Below are 20,597 nucleotides of genomic sequence, written 5' to 3'. Positions count from 1 at the left end.
AATGACATATCTGATAAGGGCCTAATCTCCAAAATTTATAGGGAACTCATACAACTTAACAAAAGGAAGATAAAAAATCCAATCAAAAAATGGGCAAAGGACCTAAATAGACACCTTTCAAAAGAGGACATTCAGAAAGCCAAGAGACATATGAAAACATGCTCAAAGTCACTAATCATCAGAGAGATGCAAATCAAAACAACAATGAGGTACCATCTCACACCTGTCAGAATGGCTATCATCAACAAATCAACAAACGACAAGTGCTGGAGAGGATGTGGAGAAAAAGGAACACTTGTGCACTGCTGGTGGGAATGCAGACTGGTGCAGCCACTATGGAAGACAGTATGGAGTTTCCTCAAAAAACTGAAAATGGAACTCCCATTTGACCCTGTGATCCCACTTCTAGGAATATATCCCAAGAAACCAGAAACACCAATCAGAAAGGATATATGCACCCCTATGTTCATAGCAGCACAATTCACCATAGCTAAGATCTGGAAACAGCCTAAATGCCCATCAGTAGATGAATGGATTAGAAAACTGTGGTACATCTACACGATGGAATACTATGCTGCTCTAAAAAGGAAGGAACTCTTACCATTTGCAACGTCATGGATGGAACTGGAGAGCATTATGCTAAGTGAAATAAGCCAGTCAATGAAGGAAAAATACCACATGATCTCACTCATTCATGGATAATAGAGACCATTATAAACTTTTGAACAATAATAGATACAGAGGCAGAGCTGCCTCAAACAGATTGTCAAACTGCAGCGGGAAGGCCGGGGAGGGTGGGTGCAGGAGGTAGGGGGGTAAGAGATCAACCAAAGGACTTGTATGCATGCATATAAGCATAACCAATGGACATAAGACACCGGGAGATAGGGGAGGCTAGGGGACTGTCTAGGGCAGGGGGAAAAAATGGACACATATGTAATACCCTTTGTAATACTTTAAGCAATAAAAAAATAAAAAAGAAAAAAAATTTTTTCTGAAGAAATGAAAAGTTTATCTATACCTAAATTATTTAAATATCTTTGTTTTTATTACTGATTGTTAATATTTTGTGCATAAAATGCAATTTAAAGTTACTGACTAGGGATTCTAATAAAAACAGCATTAGACCTGATCTACTGTCATCCAATATGACTTATACAAAAGATCACTGTCCTTGGGCCTTGATTTTTCTCACCTGCAGAATAGAAACTGACTACATTATAGAATTGCTGTGAAGATCAATTAAATAATATGCACCAAAGCATTCTCAAAAATGCAAACATGTCACAGATATGTATGTTGCATGTACAGGTCCTTGATTAATGACTTTTACATGTGTAAACAGGCATGATTATCAAATCACGATCCTGTAAAAATGGTATTTTCCCTAGACTGTATTTTCCAGAGTCTGTGTTTTCAGACCCATCTTACAGGCATGTAAAAGATAAAACATATATGTTAAAAGATAAGATATCAATATCCCAACTGCAAAAAGCAATCAGTCCACTAGACAATTACCTAAACACTAGGTCTTTCTTCCAAATACTCTGGTTTTCAAAGCTGAAATGCACCTTGGTACCAACAATTGTTACCAGCTAAACTTTGATTGAAAGCCCAAAGATCTGCTTTAAAGGGTAGAGAAATGATGAGAATCATGATTAATTAGAATATATGCAAGACCAGCAGATGGTTCTCCTAGTGCTTATCAGTATCTATACTATCTTCAAGTAAACAAAATCATGTTTTACAAGCTGTAGAATATATGTTCTTCTTCCTTTGAAATGTAACAACACTTTCTCCTATATTTAAGACTATAAAATGGAATAATTTAATTTCCTATTTTAATTAGCTACATCGATCAAGTAAAGAAAGTTCACTAAAAATTAGTTTTTGATTAATTTTGCTAAAACCTCTGTTTTTTCTTTCTTAGAAAATTTGTTGTCATTCAGAGTATTATGCACTTTAATTTACCCATATTTCTTATTTAAAATTTACTTTTCAAAGCAGACATTCATTTTGGCAAATTTTTTTTAAAAAATGAGTCAGTTAAGGATGCCCTGGTTCTCATAACATGAAACCAAATACCACCCTCCAAAGCTGACAGGCAAAGAGTTTGGATGACTGCTAGAAATGGATGTCAGCTGACATCCATCTCCCCCAGCTGAATCATTCCTTCTAAAAACTAGTATCTCATCCAGTAAAAGGTCTGAGCCATCATTTGGGGCTTTGTAAGCATCCAATGGGAACTATTTACAATCATTACTTCTACAATTCATTATAATATTTGAGTCTCTACTTTTTGCAAGGCAAAGTGCCAGATGATATGAAAAATACAGCTCCACCTTCCAGGTGTTCACATTAGGAAGAGTATAAATAACTTTATAAATAAAGTTATGTTCACAAAACATAGCTTTAATACAAGTTAGAATATGACAAGGACCCAAATAGAGAGAAAAAAAGATAGTTTAGGAGTTCACAAAAGAGAGCCGTTACTCTCTCTTTTAACACTGTGGTTGCTTAGGAAGAGAAAATGAACTGACTGATTAAAAGGCAATTTACTATCTGATTTGCATATGCTAACTAATACCCATAACAACAACAATAATAACTACTTGCTATGTGTTAGTCACTACGCTGAGATCCCATAGACATTACCTTATTAAATGCTAACAACACCTTAAAGGTATTACTAATCTGTTTACAAATGAAGCTCAAAAACATTGCCCAAGATCCTACAATTATGAAGTTTAGGAGGAGAAATACAACTCCAGAGTCCTTACTCTTTCCAGTACCTCCGGCTCATGTAGGCTTAGGTACTTAGGTAACCATGATGGCAGTGTCCTACCCTCTAAGCAGTAAAGGAACCCAAGTATGTTTTCAGAAAGGGGGCTGTCTCCAACCTCTACACCCAGTAAACCATCTGCTCACACCCTTGGGTGATGTCCTCTCACCACGGAAGCACTATTTACCACAGTTACACCCACAGACATTCACCACAATTACGCCCAAAGATATTGCTCTTATGATAAGAGTCGTGAGATTCATTCCTGCCTCACCAGCATGTTCCGGACAGGTGCTCGGCATTCATCTGGATGTGGCAGCAACCACCCAACTCAGGAAAAATGCCAGATGTTCCAACAATAGATGTTACAGTTATCTATTTTTATTCTGGCAGCTCACTGAGGTTTTTATCATTTTTAGCTGTAAAATAAAGAGAGAGACCCTCTTATGGTAAAGTCCTGTTTTCCATGAAAAACTTTCCCTCTCAAGCATGAGCAGCTTTCCTCTTGATTTGTGTCTGAACCATGAGAAAAAACATCACAGATGCAGACTGCATTGTACTAAGAACATATGCATGCTTTTAAATCACTTTTATCTTACTTTTTACTAATGTAACCCTGAAACATAAAATATGTTCTTTTCTTTTTTTTTTTTTTCATTCACTGTTATGGGAAGAACAGATGGTAGAAGGGTTAGATTAAAGTAATACAGCATGTCCATTAAAATAACCCCCACTGCTGGGCTGCTCCCTCAAACAGGAGTTGTGTTTACTATAAAGAATGGCTTTGGCTTCCACACACTGGAAATTACTGGGGGTTTTCTCAAGGATAAACACCAGGGTAACAGAGAAACTAATGTCACAATCAAATGCATTTTAAAATGACAATTATGCAAGATCGTTTGCTAATCTGAGAGGCTGGCTGAAAACATGTGCCTGTGATAATGTAACTGAACAGCAGTGAAATAATAGAGTCCATCTCTAACCGGAGTAAACGGTAACATCTAGAAATCAGAGCTAAGTGAAACTGCAAAGAGGATATCAAATAGACATTATTTTCTACATTCCTGCTCTCCTAAAAGTGGTAGGTAGAAAGTTTTTGCTGCCATTTCATGTCTAATTCGTTGTCTTATTAACCAACAGCAAGAATAATTCTATGCAGAATATACATTAAGAATGGCTACGTATAACATGATTTCTACACAAGTCTCACAAATATGTATCTTTGAGGGGAAAAAACTCATGAAATTTTAATGAAATTCCGTTTAATGGTATAGAACTCCAAAAGAGGTAATCTTTAAAAAAGACTTCCTCAAGAAAAATTAGAGAATGCATTTGAAAGGAAAAAAAAAAACAGCAATCTTGAGTAACATTCCAGAGCTGAGGATGGTTTCACTAGAGGAATTGAGCAATAAATATTTCCATTTATACGATAAGTAATTAGAAAGCAAATACTCAAATTCCATTATTAGAAACTTTAATTATGTTGGTCATGTCTTTCTTCATTTTAGGAAATCGTGTCAATTGTTAGCTCCTCAAAATCAATTGTTAGGAACGTGTTCACAAGACTTTTCACTCATTTTTCATGTGCTCCACTTACAGTTCAACCTATTATTTATTGCGACATTGTTTTTAACTTTAATCCACAGTTTAGTTATTTTTAGCTCAAAGAATATTCTGGTGAGAAATCTTTTATACCTGTAAAATCTCTGACATATTTTATGAAGTAGAAACATGGGAAGTTTTTTAACATGCTTTAAATGTGGTTTGAAATGTCATAAGCCTTCTCTTAATCCACCCCCCACAGTTACAAAAATGTTCCTGGGATTTGGTTCACTCATTTTTCTCACAGAAAAGTAACCATAGTCGACATCTCATTAGCTGTCAGGGTGATGTACAGCTGGAAGGGAACCAGCACTCCGGACCAGAGGCAGGGTTTCCTTCATTGTAATTCTATAAGGAGTCTCCTATAGAGGTCCATATGGAGAGAGCTGTTCCCAAACCATGAAATCCACAATCCACATCCTTTTGTAAATTCAAAGGTACAGTACTAAAGGCTTGCTGGAATTTTCGTTGCACCGAAGATTTTACACAGGTAGTAAACATAGAATAAATATTTAAATAAGCTTTTTAATGTCCTGGCGTACACAGCTATAAATGAGTGATTTATATAAAGCTGTGTATCCCAAATGTACCAACTTGCAAAGGTAATACAGAAATAGCTCTAGCCCATTGGGTAAATCCTGGGTTTCCAGGACGTGTAGCTAGTTTTTATGATAATCTTCTATTAGGGGCTTTCAGCATAAGCCAGATCTGTTTCCATCCCTTCACCAATACTCTCTCTCTCTGGTTTTTCACATATAAGTGGCAGATTAGATGAGCTTGAATTAGATGGATACAGGTGGTGCCACCTGCTCACACCTTACTGCAGCATTGTTTGGTCATCCACTGTTTTACTCTGGGTCTGGACAAAGGATGGGCTTCCCAAGCTGCTCTTGGCAGTGTCCTAGAATGGAGCCAACAGCTTGGCAGGCGTACTGCTGGCCTTCTGCACACTGAAAGAGATCTATCAGATTTGTAATTTTGTGAAAATAAATTGAAGCTCCAAGGCCCTCTACTGAGTTAATCAATTTCAAACTGTTGTATGTAAACAGAAGTATGGACCTACCTATATTCTTCTAAGCCAAGCTCAGTAAAATAATGAGGAAAACTATTAAAACTGTTATAACTACCTATTAAACAATATACATCAGAACTCTGACCTTCACACAGCAATTCAATGCACTATAATATGCTAAGGGGGTTTCCTTAAAATCTGTGAAAGACAGGAAAGTTAAAGAAATCTAGCTTTCCTAAAGATATCCAAATCCAATGTTCTTAACTCTAGAAGGTTCTCATTATTAGAGGCTCAAAACCCACCGAGAACTTTCAAATAAGGCACTGCTCTCTTTAATTTCACTGTTTATTTTTAACTAAATTTAATTTTATAGATTTTTCTATAATAAATTTTTCTGGATACATCTTGGAAATGGTGGGCTCAGCAGAATCACACATTCCAGCTATCACTTCCATTAAGCCAGAAGCAGAGGCTTTCCGTTTGATTCAGCCCAGCTGTTTTACCCACTGCCCAATTTCTTTTTTGACATTGTATCTCCCACAGATCCAAATCATCCTAGGTTATAAAACAGAGACGTGTTTAACATGAATTATGCCTCACAGCCAGGGATCTGTGGGGACAAGAGGTGATGCTGCAGCAGTGGTGTAGGGGTGCATAGGATTTAAGATCAAAAGGAAAAGTGTCTTTATGGAGAGGACACAGCAGACTCCAGTTAGAGGGCAGACCTGATGTAGGGGTCGCTGAAGGAGTAGGCAGTACAACCTGGGTCAGATTGTAGAGATTGGACCTCATTGTGTAATCAATAAGGAGCTTCTGTAGCTTTTTAAATAAGGATGGATGAGTTGGGTACATGGCAAAACTGATATTTCGAAAAGATTACCCTGGCAGGAAGGATCAGAGACAGAAAGAACAACAAGGAGAATGATAAAGTAGTCTAAACGTGATGGAGTGTTCTGGAGAATCTGGAACCAGATAGATGGGGCAGAAGAGGAGCCATGGGCCAAGAAACATGAAGGGGCATGGCCTCATAATCGTTATGTCCAGAAGATCAAAAACCAAACCATAAAACAATCAAATATATCCCTTATACAGCATACTAAGACGAATGGTGTAGGACCAAGATGTGTGGAGCTATTGAAAGAAGAATGAGACACTGATCTAGAAAGCATCTACTAATCATGGGAACTGAGCCCTGGAGCCAGGGATGTGCCCATAAACAAGGACATGTTCCTGAGATGGAAGACAAAGCCAAACAGCATTTCCTGCACAGACACTCGCATTATTTTGCAATTAAAACACAGAGAAAGCAAATATCAACTGTCATATCTTTCCATTGTTTCACTGGAGATGACAAAAGGAACATGATCAGAAAACCCACTTCAGGATGGATATGGATGGTCCTTTGCCTCTGCATGTTCATAGTTTCACTCTTGAAAGAGTCTGTAGCTTCCACCACATCTAATTCCTCCTAAGCACCTAGGTGTTTGATTTGCAATGAAGGATTTGGCATTTGTAAAATCATCTCTAGGTTGTTTGCAAGCATATCTTCTAGGTTATAAATTCCTTAGTAGCAGAGTATTTTCCCTCCTATTGTTCTTATACCTCTACAAACAATTAACAAAGTATTCCCATTCTTTTAAATATATTTGTTTATTAAATCATTCCATTAACATTTAGTAAGTAAATATGTGGAAGACACCATACTAGGTGCTGGGACACATGAGGGGAGGAAATCAAATAGACATGGTTACTACTTTCAAAGAAATTATGGGCCAACAGAGGACATATGGCATATCCAAAAGGTGGTAGAACATACACTATTCTAAATAGAGGTCAAAAGTAGAGATGTAACTGTTATATACCATGAAAGAAATTGCACTCAATCTGGGCCTTAAAAAAATAGGCAGAATTTTGAAAAATGCATGAGCTCAAGCATGGAGGTAGGTAAGGACAATGCATTCAGCAAATAATGTGCAGAGGGGTCTGTCTGGATCACAGGGTTCAGGTAATTTAGGATTCAATTATAAGTGACCTTAAGTGACAGCTAGGGTGGTGGAAGGTCTGTAAGCACTGACATGATCAGTGGTCTTTTAAGGTCAATCTGGGAGGCAGGGCAGACTAGAGAGGAAAATTTCCCAAACTGGGGAAAAAATTAAGATGTATTACAATACTCCATTGAGGGAGTTCTTAGGACACCAGTGATGGGAAATGAAAAGTAAATGACCAGTCAATGAAGGAAAAATACCACATGATCTCACTCATTCATGGATAATAGAAACCATTATAAACTTTTGAACAATAATAGATACAGAGGCAGAGCTGCCTCAAACAGATAACAGATTGTTAAACTGCAGTGGGAAGGCAGGGGAGGGTTGGAGGGCAGGAGGGAGGCCGGTAAGAGATCAACCGAAGGACTTGTATGCATGCATATAAGCATAACCAATGGACACAAGACACTGGGGGGGTAGGGGAGGCCAGGGGATTGTAAAAAAAAACAAGTGAATCTAAGAATCAAGTGAATAAATAATCTGATGAACAAAAAAAAGAAAGAAAGAAAAGTAAATGAGTGAAGAGAGAGAAAACCACACCTGGGAGATAGAATATGAGTCTGGTCCTTGAGGGGGGCACCCAGGGGATACAGGGATTTAGTAGCTGTCATCCCATAGCCCCACTGCAAACAAGAATAAATCTGACCCACTGATAACTCCCCATGGCATGCTGGTCTCTAGACCTTGATGTCATTCACTGTCAGCCCCCAACTCCCACCTCCAGACCACTGCTGAAAGAGCAGGCCTACCCATAACACACACCACCTCAACTACCACCACTGCCTCCACCACATGCATACCATGGGGCATGCATACATACATACATACCACCTTTATTACATACATACCACCCTGTTTATATTCTCCGTTTACATTTTACTGAATCTGTAAGCCCTCGGGGGCAAGGACTGTATCCCCAGAGGCAAGGACTATATCCCCAGAATATCTCATCACTCCCCTGTTTCTTTCTGCACCTATCCTATCACCTTTGTGGACTCATCCATTGATTCATTCATACACTCATTCAGTAACTACTAAGGACTTTCAGGTGCCCAAGGCAATCAGGTGCCTGGTTATCAAGAGCAACATCTCCTGTCCTAATGAACCTTAAGAGTCTCCATTAACTTCCTCCAAAATTGTCTTCCTTTTATCTTCTCACTTTGGCTAAATTTCATTCCACCTCCCTCATTGAAGCTGCTGTTTCTATTTTTTCTTCTCATTGATCTTTTCCTAGTCAATAATGTCTTGCTTCCTTGCTTATAAACCTAATGTGACTAAATATAGCCATCTGTTTATTTAAATTTTTGTGAGATTTGTTGTCATTGCATTCTCACTCTTGGGAATGCATTGTATGTGATATATATCACTATATGTTGTGATACTGTCATAAAAATCAATGAACGAGTTAAGATATCTGCCCACTTGAGTAAACCAACAAAAAAGCATATGGTCCTATTTCTAATCCACATACCTAGTTTATCTACCATAAATATGGACCTTTCTTTAATCGATATCTTATACTATCATGTCCCAAAGCAAGGTCAGAGACAAAGAAATTTCTGATAGTGGCTTAGGGAGACTGTACCAGAACCCACCACTTTGCCTCTCCCCACTGTTGTTCCCTTCCATCTCATCACCCATTCTATCCATCATACTTCCCACAATGTCACGTTTCTCTGCAGACACCCTTAATAAGATTGCTCCTTTGTCCTGCACATCCCCTCAGCAAGTACATGTGTCCTTTGTAGCAGACTTCACTAGCCTATTTCAAATAAGGCACCTAGGTTCCTCCTGAAACCCGTGTGCTCAGTGAGGATAGAGAAGCAGGGTTTGTGACGGGTACATTTGGGAGTCAAAGAAAGCTAATAAATGGGGAACTGTGTCATTAGGGAGTGACCCCATAAAGTGATCATGGAGAAAACCTGTTAGTAATCAGGGAAGGATGGGCACCAGCCAACAGCCCTGGATGCCTGTCTGCCCATCCACATAATATTCAACTAAATGCAAGAGTTAGTAAAAACCAAAGCACAAATCTGTAACACAGAGGTCAAAATGTTTTAATTTATGTAGATGATCTAGAAAGACTATAAAGGTTCACTCTAATAATCTGATATTTCTAGAAAAAAAGGAGACTGATCTCAAATTCATACATGGTCAGAAAATATAAACAAGTCTATATTTTTGAGAATAGTGTATATTCTGTATAGTTTAAAAATTATACTATACAGTGTAAAAAATTTCTGAAAAGATAACCTCATTTTTTGCAGTATGTATTAAAATCTTTTTGTTAAGGATTTCATATTCTCATGTTGCATACAAAACATGAAATGAAGGGATGTCTATCCTGGTAGTGGTAAAAGTAGTATGTATAAGGAAAAACTACACTGGAGAAATCTTGGTCCTTCTTTTCTCTGTAATTTAAAAAGGCAGCATTGCAGTCCCTGGTGTATTTTTGAGGCCAGATGAATCTTTGCAGAAAGAGTTTTTACCTTTACCAAAAGGAAGCCAGGTTGCTAGCAACGAAAACTAAAAGGGTTCCGTGGGATTATTGAAAGCAACAGATGTGGAGTAAAACTTGCAAGTGTTACAGTGTACCTCTAGGAAGTGATTAAATACTTTTAGATTTCAGAAGCATAACCTGCCGCATGCATGCCCTGTTGTTATGGAATCATATAGTGGATTGGTTATTAGTGACCAGGGAAAAACCTAAAGGAGGGCAGGATGATTCAGAAAAGCAGGAGGGTACATACTGGCCATAATTATTTTCATGAATATAAACCCAATAACAATGAAATACAACTGTCATAAAGATAAGATGGCTGCTATATAGCAGCATAGTAGCTATCTTCAGAGTATTTAGAAATTAACTATAATATTTCTTACAACAATTTTCTTTAAACCATTCAAAACAATTCTATTTTGACCTATCTTGTCCCAAGTAATACATAGAGGGTAAAGGTGATTGAGTCATTCATTAAGTGACTCTAATATAATCAAGTCTAAAATCATTCCTAAGGGCATTGCATACCAAAAGGGGACCTGAAAGTTCATCACTGCTGCAGACTGGTGGTGGCAGTGAATTACAATTTGTGCATGTCTTGCATGTTCCAATAAGTGTGCTTAAATAATTCCAAAAAGCAATGTTGCTGTTTACCACTCTTCAAATCTTTGTGAGAAATGTCTAGATATGTTTTTAATGAACATAATAGAACAAAGAACCTAATAAATAATATAGATAGAATTATTGAAACACCATTTTTATAACTAATAAAAGGCAAAGCCTGTTACCCTATGAGGTCAGTTTTGCTCTGGAAACAGCCTCTTTAAAATGCTGATGAAAATTGCATGCCACAAATATGGAAACATGAAAATAACAACAACAAAAAAGATTTTTCTCTTTTTTTGAGAAAAGAGGAAGTATTTAAAATTAAACACAAGTAAAAGCTTAATTATTTAGTAACTAAAAATGCATTTATTATGTGTCTATCAATAATATGTAAGTGGAAATTCAGTACAAGTGTATCATAAGCTACAGAAAGTAAACTTTATCTTTTACTAAGTCTAGTTGATATACCATATTATATTAGTTTTAGGTACATGCCAGAATGATTCAACATTTCTATTCCTTATGATATGATCATGACAATGTTGGTCTAATAAACATATGTCACCATACAAAGTTATTGTAATAATATTGACTATTTTTCCTATGCTGTATATTATATCCCCATGACTTTTTTTATATAACCGGAAGTTTGTACCTCTTATTCCCCTTCACCTTTCCCCCAATTCTCCCACTATCTTCCTCTGTAGCACTATCAGTTTGTTCTCTGCATATATGCATCTGTTTCTGTTTTTATTTTGTTTTTTAGACTCCACAAGTATGTGAATTCATACAGTACTTGTCTTTCTCTGTCTGACTTACTTCTGACTTAGTACCCTCTAAGTTCATCCATTTTGTTGCAAATGACAAGATTTTCTTCTTTTTATGGCTGAGTAATATTTCACTGCATATAGATACCACATCTTTATCCATTCATCTACCAATGGACACCTAGGTTACTTTCATATCTTGCTATTGTGAATAATGCTGCAATGAACATAGTGGGTGCATGTATCTTTCAAAAAGGTAACCTACTGAATGGGAGGAGATATTTGCAAATGATATATCTGATAAGGAGTTAATATCCAAATATACATAAAGAATTTATATAACTCAACATCAAAATAAAAAAAAAACAATCCAATTGGGCAGAGGACCTGAACAGACATTTTCTTCAAAAAAGGCGTACAGATGGCCAACAGACATATTAAAAACAATATTCAACATCACTAATCATCTGGGAAATGCAAATAAAAACTACAATGAGATATCACTTCATACCTGCTAGAATGGCTGTTATCAAAAAGACAACAAATAACAAGTGTTAGTAGGGATGTGGAGAAAAGGTAACCATCTTGCACAGTTGGTGAGATTATATATTGGTGCAGCCACTATGGAAAATAGTATGAAGGTTCCTAAATATATTTTTAAATAGAACTACCATGCAACCCAGAAATTCCACTTCTGGATGGATATTTATCTGAAGAAAAATTAAGCTTTAAAATGTAATTTCAAAATAAATCTATAATGATCAAAATATATCTATAACAAGAAGAGGTACAAGCAGCCAAAGACCGAAATTTGCCCATTCTTCCTATACAACACCTTTTACTTCAGTAAAGAACTTGAGTTCAGGCCTTCATGCACTCACACCAGCACTATCAATAAGAGTCTCCTAAGTAGTTTGTTTTTCTTCAACCACATGAATGCTCTCATTTTCTATTCAAAACCTTTGCTGGTTCTCCACAAAGCAAACTCTAAACTCCTTGACCAAGTAGACAGTTAGTACCATTTAATGTTTCCAAACATATCACCCCTAGTCCATATTCACAGGAGCCTACCCTCCCACACTTCACCTCCAAACCCAGTCACATGAACAATGCATTCCTGAATTTCTTCGTGATCTTGGTCATCCTGAAGTATCCTCTCCTTTCCCTTATGCCCACATACCTGAATTCTACCCTCAAAACCAGATCACCTACAACAACTTCCCCAACCATCCAGGCTAGAGTGCCTGTAGCTGACAACACTTGTAAAGCCCTTTGTATATGCCATCTCCTATATACTGTGTATTCAAATATATAATTTATTCCAACTGTACCACAACATTTAAGAACACTTCATACACCACTTCTTTATATTATAGTACCTTTTACCCAACCTCTGCCCTCCTTAACCACAATAGCCAGCATAGCATCTTTCTGATGCAGGTGCTCAGCTAGCATCTACTGACTCAAATATGTATTACATGAAAATTAAAAACTAAGAAGGATAAATATGAACCAAATAAGACTTTTGAGAAGCTGAATATCTTTTTCTTTAAAATTCTTGAGGATTTGGAATTCAAGATGATGGTATAGTAATAAGTTTGCCCGAGATGCCATGCTTTTCCAATGTGTCCCCAGAGAATCCTCTGCTTACGCATGACAATTCACTACAAATGCATGTTATCTTGTCTATCAGCCACCCATGATTATCTAAAGTAAACACAATTAAAGAATAACCTTTACCAGATGCATAAATGTTAAATAAACTTAATTCATGACTGCACAATTTCAAGTGAGACATACTGCTAAAATTCTAAGGACTGCATTTATATATGTATTAACCACAAAAATGAACACACAAACATCAAGAGACATCCTAGGTGGACATATGTGTGTGCATGTGCATGATTTATACCTCATCGAACATTTCTAGAATAAAGCACAAATTCAGAGAGGGAAAATGAGGGAATAAAAGGGGATATTTTACTTTCCACTACTCTGTATTATTTCTTTTTAAAACCACGGAATATGTATAATTTTCAAATTAACTCATACCCCCACACACAAGAAGCAGCCTAATAGCAGTTAAAACCTTTTTTAATTAGCAGTTACTTTTAAAGTAAACAAATAAAAATTTTAGGCATTAAGAGCTGAGCATGAAAGAAAACATAACTTAGACAGTGAGGTTTTGGAAGTTCAATGAGGATATTTTATTCTGTATAATAGACAAACTTTTTCTTAACTTAGAACTTCCTAATTTAAATTATTTCATCTATGTGCCAACACTCCTATGTATTTAAGGATAGAATTACCAAAAGATATAACCCACCCTTTCCAATAGTAAAAGAGAAAGTAAACTTTTCCCAAGGTACAAGATACTAATAAGAAAAGCTTCTCAGATATTTGATAAAATTCCTCTTCCATGGTGACTTTAAATCAAATGCACTTTATAAGTACAGTGCTCAGTCCTCGTAACAGAAGGTGTCTGCTGAAAAATGTCTAGGCGTCACACATCTACTTTCCTCCCTTTTATCAGAGCAAAGACATCTGGTCTTTTGTGGGAGATTTTAAACCATGTGATATAAGTCTCCTGAAGCCATGATCTTCTCATCTTCATATACTAAGCCACTACAATAATCTATCAAATAGTAGCTTCTTAGGGACCATTAGGTCAGTAAATGACATTTCCTCCAACACTATTTACTTGTAAAAGTCAACAGAATAATATGCTCTGATAAGTAAGGAAATATTCATTTCTGTACATAATAGATTGCCATTTTTTACATTAAAAATATATTAAAAACATAAATGATTAAGGCCTCTTTGATGAAATAACTTCAAATCCAGTTTGGTTTTATATTCGCCGAGGGATCACCTCCTAAGTCATTCTAGTACACTGCAGGAAGTTCAATATGACACCCTTAAAGACAGGATAGAAGTGAGGTGGTCATAGTATATTGGGAGTGAGGAAGCCCCAGTTCTGTCCTACTCTCGTCAGGCCAGGAGAGAGTATACACACCTTGACACAGTCTAGTTTCTATATCTCAGTGACTGATCAGAAAAAGAAGGTTTTCCTTCCAAGAATCAGGACTCCTCTTTGTACCTTAAAGTGTTTCTGAATGCCTCCTCTGGGTCTCATCAGCTCACCACCTTGCAGAGATGAGAAGAGTTGCTTTTCCTACCACTCCTGCCATCTGGAAGACCCTCCCTGTTTCATTCCTCTCCATAAATAGTCCATCTGTGCTCAAATCTGATGAAATGCATCCTTGATCCTTTGCCTCCACTTCTCAATTTCCTTTGACTTCCGTTCCTGTCAATTCTTCTACACCAAGTTCTTGTTTTCCATATTTTGCTATGCTGGCTACACCTTTCTGCTTAATCATTGTGGGGGTAGAAGGGGGGTGTTGGATTAATCTCCTTGAAATAACAAAGTTATAGTTCTGACTGCAAACTGAGACTCTCACAACCTTTATATAAAAGCAGTAACCACAAGATCTTTTTAAATTTTTACTAGTTGGTTTTTTAAAGAAAAAAAAGAGAGAAAGAAAATAGTTTTAGAAAGCTTTCCAGATTTATAAAGGTTTTAAATTTATTAAAACCAGGTAATTCATTCCAGTTTTTATACTTCTTCCACGATGAGACCAAACCAAGTCACACAAAAAAAGGAATTTGCAAAACGGCAACTCACATACCTGAGGGTATGGGGAAGTCCTGGACTTTGACTTTGAACTGGAGAGTCTGGACTTGGCCCCCTTCCTGTTGTCAGGCATGGTAGGAGTGGAGCTGCTGGCGTAGGAGAAGGTTGGTTTGGAGGCTGAGATCTGATCCAGGGAGAGTTGCAGCCCTTTGTACTCTGTGTCCCTGCAGGGTGGGAGGACATAGCCCTTAATCAACCACCACAGGCAATGGAATTCATACATTCTCTCACCAGGAATGACAGTAATCCGTACTCAAAAAGGAAGCAAGCAGTAGTTGGCCATACAACTGGTATCCACAAACCCCTCGATTGTTTTAGAAATGCCTAATATTTAACTAATGTGTGTGAATGTAGCTGCCACCTATATACTGCAGTCAAATTATATTACATGCTTATGAAAATGTCTTGATTAAAATGTTTTTTCATTATTTTTATAAGTAGGGGGGAAAAAACCTAATTCAACATCTCTGAGATTCTGTCTCCTAATTGGTGAGATATGGATTATAAAACCTACTCTAAAGATTTCCTGTATGAGGTGACCTCAACAGACAACTGGCCATCTGATGCTATCCGATTATTGACCAGGAGAATGTCTTCTATCAGCTGTTCCAAGATCAATAATCCTGATAAACATTGCAAATATTCTTACAGCTAGCAAACTAATGTAACCGGATTTATAAATAAGTGAAAAATCCCTAATTAATTCAGTTACCTTAGGATACATCTTATCACCAGTTCTTTGCAGTCCTTCCTTCCTTCAATAAATTTGTATTAAGCTCCTAATGTATATGGATTTTGTGCTCTGTAGTGACGAGAGGATAGTAAGATATGTAAAGCCCTCCCCTTGTGCAGATTACAGTCTATTTGAGAGAAGAGACACTGAACAAATAAACAAGCATAACTGCAGACTGATATGAAGAGGATACAAAGTGTATCTCAGGGAGTTCATTGCAAAGCTACTCCATGAGGTACTTAGGGGCTGAAGATGACAGTCGTGGCCCCGCCCACAGCTCCCACCTCAGTCCATTCTAGGCAGCAGGGCATCTCCTCTGACTCCTCGGTTTTCATAGAGGATATCAACCCTTTCCACTGGCAGCCAAAATAAAATGTTTCAGAGTCTTCTTCATAAGGACTCATGAGAAAATTCTCTTTTAGGTTCCAGAACTAGCTGGGCCGCTCCGGAATATTCGATATCTTTTTATTTCATGAATACTGTGAACCATATAACTCACCATGTTTTGCTCTCTGCACTAGAATTCAAAAAGCCCCAAGTCCAATCTGTAACCACCTCTAGCAAGAGTACAAGTGTCATTGCAGGTATTTGTGCAGCAAACTCCACTGGCTTCCATTAGTTTTCTTATCTCTTTTTCCTTTTATCAAATGGGTTCACCTTTTAACATTTTAATATGCATTTTTATACTCTTTAGATTAGGATGGGTTTATGAAATATAATAAGTTAATAACATTATATATGTAAAAGTGACTAGCACACTTCCATGGATCAGCAAATATTCATTTACCTTTTATTCTTTCCCCCCTGTTTATTCTTCTATAGAGAGATCAGGCAAAAGTAAAAGTATAATCCAAGCCAGGAATCCCTCAAGTGGCTAGGAATAGAAACCAGCTAAAACAGTTTCGATGATATCTCTGCCACAAACTACAGCCTAGTGATTATGTCAGCAAATTACAATGGCTTCATTTCAAATAATCCATCTATTCAGTGCAAGTAAAAACCTAATTCTCCTATATGAGCAACAATAATTTAGAAGGTGAGCATGCAATTTGTCTTCTGGGCTGGGGAAGTCAGATCACATCCCTGGTCTGTTTTACTGCTCTAACCAACTCCTTTAAGGACAACACACAACACAAACTGAGCACGCCTTGGCCAGGAATCCAATGTGCTCCAAAATGTGGAACTGTGACTCCCACCTATTTTTTTTACAATATCCCAAATTTTTCCTTCATCAGCCCCTCACTTCATCCAAAATTGTTCTCCCCAAACAGACCTTATACTTTCCTGACTCCCCACCCCCCAATACATACCTATAAATCTCCTTTTACAAAGAACTACCTTCAATGCCATTTGCCTCTATGAAGGCCTTCCTCAATTCCTTCCATACTAGTACATGTGTACTGAGTGTCTCTGTGTGGGCTCTGTTCCAGAGGCTGCGGAGACATCAATGAGCAGAAGGACTAAGTCGCTACCCTCATGAAAAAGGCACTAGGGAGAAATAGGAGGGGACCAGGAATTATCTTTTTCCTCCTCTTACCTTACTTTTCAAGTGATTATGTGTTATCTTTCCCAGGGAATTCTACGTTCTTAGAGGACAAGAATCAAGAGATATTCTGTTGTGCTCCAATGCCATTTGCACAATATTTCACAGTTGCAACTAAGAAAGAATTGTTTCCCCCAGTGACTGCGAATAACTTGCAACCCAACAGCCTTTCTCTGTGGAAAGAGACCCTCATGGCTGTAGGTCCCCTCACCCACTTGCCCTGAGAGCACATGTGTGACAATGAGCCAAGCAAGATGGGCTCTGAGAGAAGGTCTCATCAACATGTGGGCATCTTCTGTGTCAAATGTTATCTTGTCTGCTGGGCAGCAGAGTATTCACCCAGTCCTTGCCTGACAAGCCCTAGACTAACAGCAAAAATCATGCACCCCTGAAAATATGGCTAAATGATTCTGTACACTTGTTCTTAATACAACATTAGCATAGGGACTTCATGGCTATAGTCAGAGTAAACAAGACTGTTTTTCTCTTGCAGAATCTCAGATTCCACAAGTATGCATCTCAACAAATTGAAAAAGTTTTCCCAAAATTTTTGTATAGCTTCCAATGACAGAAATACTCCAAATTAAATAGGCTTAAATAACATTTTAAAACCAATTAATGACTTGAAATTCTAAATACTCACATGAAAACTCTAGTAAATGTAAGATTTATACAAATGCTCTTGATAAATTAATAAAAATGCTTTATGTTTTGATGCATCTCAAAAAATACAAAAATGAATCCCCTGGATCAGGGCTTGAGCCACTTCTTATGTAACAACACATCTAGACCTCAATTTCCTAGTTATACCTCATAGGGATGTGGGAGGGGGGGTAGATGAAATATTATATGAAGAACTCATAACACAGTACCTAGAACACAGTAAATGCTCAATAAATAGTATTATTTCTTAACTCCCACATTCCATAGCAGTTACTCACTACCAAATTCCCCAGAACAATTGTTTCACTTTGGTAGCAATTTTGTAATCCATTTCATTACAAACACCTCCCTATGCTATATTTCTTTCCACCTCAAACTCATTTTAATCTTCTCTATTAATTTTTAGCCTCTAAACTCTATGGTCGAAATACTTATTCAGGAAAGTTCTTTATTGCTAAGTCAGCAAATGGGAATCTTAGAGCACCACAGGCCCAATACTCTGAGAAAAGCTCAGCCTGTACAAAACTCTAACAGCTCAAAAAATGTGTTCGGATGAAAAGCACAATAAAAAAAGCCCACTTAAAGACATTTCAAGTACGGTTGATGTGCTGCCAAGAGGAGTCTGAATGGCAGATTCACTAAGAACAAAGCATTTGTTTTATTTTTAGAATTCTATTAAATTGAGTATTTCATTTGTATAGATTAAAGGGCTAGCTGCTGATGGGAATCACATTACGAGTTCCATTTCCCCTCTCCAGACTCAGACACAAAGAAGAGTCTGGCCTTACCTCTCTCCCTTCCACACAGTAAAGCATGTGCTGGTATCACACACACTCTCAGAGTTAGATGTATGCATAAACACTGCTTTCCTTTGGAGTGGGACAAAATAAAATTATTGGGCACACAGAACTTAGACTCTAAAATGAGTAGAGGGAGACCTTGACTCAGCTGACTTTCATAACGGAAGGACACAGCCTGCTCCACTTCTGCAGCTTTCTTAAAAGTGCCACACTGACCCTGTGTGGGACTGCATGGGTGACTGTCTTAAGGGCAGCTCCTGCAGTTCTCCCAAACATGACTGGCATATCAAAAGAGGAACTGTAAGCAGACACATTTTGGCATATTTTTCAAAATACCTGTGATGCCAATTTACATTCGTTTTCTTTTTTCTCCCTTGAATGACTTCTACCACAGCTGGAGACATCCTAGGTATCTCAGCTCTGGAAGCAGGGTAAAATGGGTAATTTGCAATAGGACACACAGCTTGTCAATTTCACCCATATTTGCACAGACCAAAGTAATCCTCTTATTTCATTATGGACTGTCCGAAATCATTCAATTTTCAGAATTAACCATCTGAGTCTACTCTAAACTTTGTAATAGTCATGTACACATTTGGAATTTCTCAAATTCCAATGAAATAAAAGGAGCCATTTTCACATCGTTGGCCTTCTAGCATTCCCTTTAGCAATATGCTATACCCTCCCACGAGGTAAATGCCACCTTGCTATATGGGAAGTTCAGTGTGACTCCTTGCAAAGCAAATAGGAAGCATCTTCACCACTAAAAGGTACTATCAGCTTCAGAGAAATGCATTTCTATCATTTTAACTGGGAGACACGCCTCCATGATGCCAACAGTAGCACAAACATATTTACAGCCTTCAAGTGAAATGGAATGGATGCACAGAGGAAAGGTAACAATATTTTATCAGCTCATGTGGAATAAAGATTCTTTGCAAGAATTTTCCTCTTCAACTCACCGCACCCTATTCTACTTCCAGTTTAGACAACTGAATTTTTCTTCTTAGCACTTCAGTTTCGGAGCTGGCCATTCTGGAGCTTCTTTGTTTACTTTACGTTACTTGGCAATTCTTAAAAGATGTTGCCAGATTTCCCAATTGAGCTATTTTTTTAAAACAGCTGAAGGTGATCAAATTACCGAGGAAAACGTGGAAACAAAGACATACAATTGATTTGGCTCCAAAGGCGCCGACTGAAATAAGCAGAGGATTGTATTAAACCGTGATCGGATTAAGTGGGAATGACTGCGCCTTATACTAAACTTTTTAATTGGATTCTAGAGTCACTGTTACACGAAGTGCCTGACCTTCTTTATATTCTGGCAGAGTTCCTGCCTGGCCACTGGGTAAACCTCTGCAGCAGAGGGCCCTACTTTATGCTTCATTTTCAGGCTCCCAGGGAGCCCAGCAGAGAAAGCTGATAAGGAGGATCCCACACTGTGAGGGGCTCACAGACGAGGACCGTCTGCTGGGAAATTAGGCTAAGGCACCCTTGGAAATGTAACAGTGTCATACTAATAAGTGGATTTGTGTTTACTTCTTGTGGTTTTCTCCATTTGATTTGGCGGTTTTAGTGGTTCTCAAAAAGTCTTTGGTGTTACATAAACATCGCCTCTGCCTAGAAGCACCTTTCTCCTCCATTTTGTAGGTTTCACCCAACATGCGATGGTGTGGATGACGCCACAAAGGTAAGGGATGGCTTAGGCACAAAGTCTACTATCACGTGATTTCAAGAAGGAAAGATGTGGGGATGCAAACAATAACAACCAAAAAGTAAGTCAAAAACTCTAATGTGTCAGTAAACTGTGGAAAAGCCAACCATCCTCCCAAAAGGGGTTGTGTAAT

At 37.7% G+C, this 20,597-nt stretch overlaps 1 protein-coding gene across 3 annotated transcripts in view; it reads right to left on the bottom strand.

The window, feature by feature from the left end:
• SIM1 (SIM bHLH transcription factor 1) overlaps positions 1 to 20,597 on the bottom strand; it is a 69,824-nt gene that overhangs the window by 14,191 nt on the left and 35,036 nt on the right. For all 3 annotated transcript variants that reach the window (XM_059700857.1, XM_059700858.1, XM_059700859.1), the window contains exon 10: positions 15,007 to 15,175. In XM_059700857.1, coding sequence (XP_059556840.1) covers positions 15,007 to 15,175 — 169 coding nt within the window. The remainder of the gene's footprint in view (positions 1 to 15,006; positions 15,176 to 20,597) is intronic.

Source organism: Myotis daubentonii, chromosome 6 (genome assembly GCF_963259705.1).
Source record: "Myotis daubentonii chromosome 6, mMyoDau2.1, whole genome shotgun sequence".
NCBI lineage: Eukaryota > Metazoa > Chordata > Mammalia > Chiroptera > Vespertilionidae > Myotis > Myotis daubentonii.
This window is presented reverse-complemented; position numbering and strand designations above follow the sequence as displayed.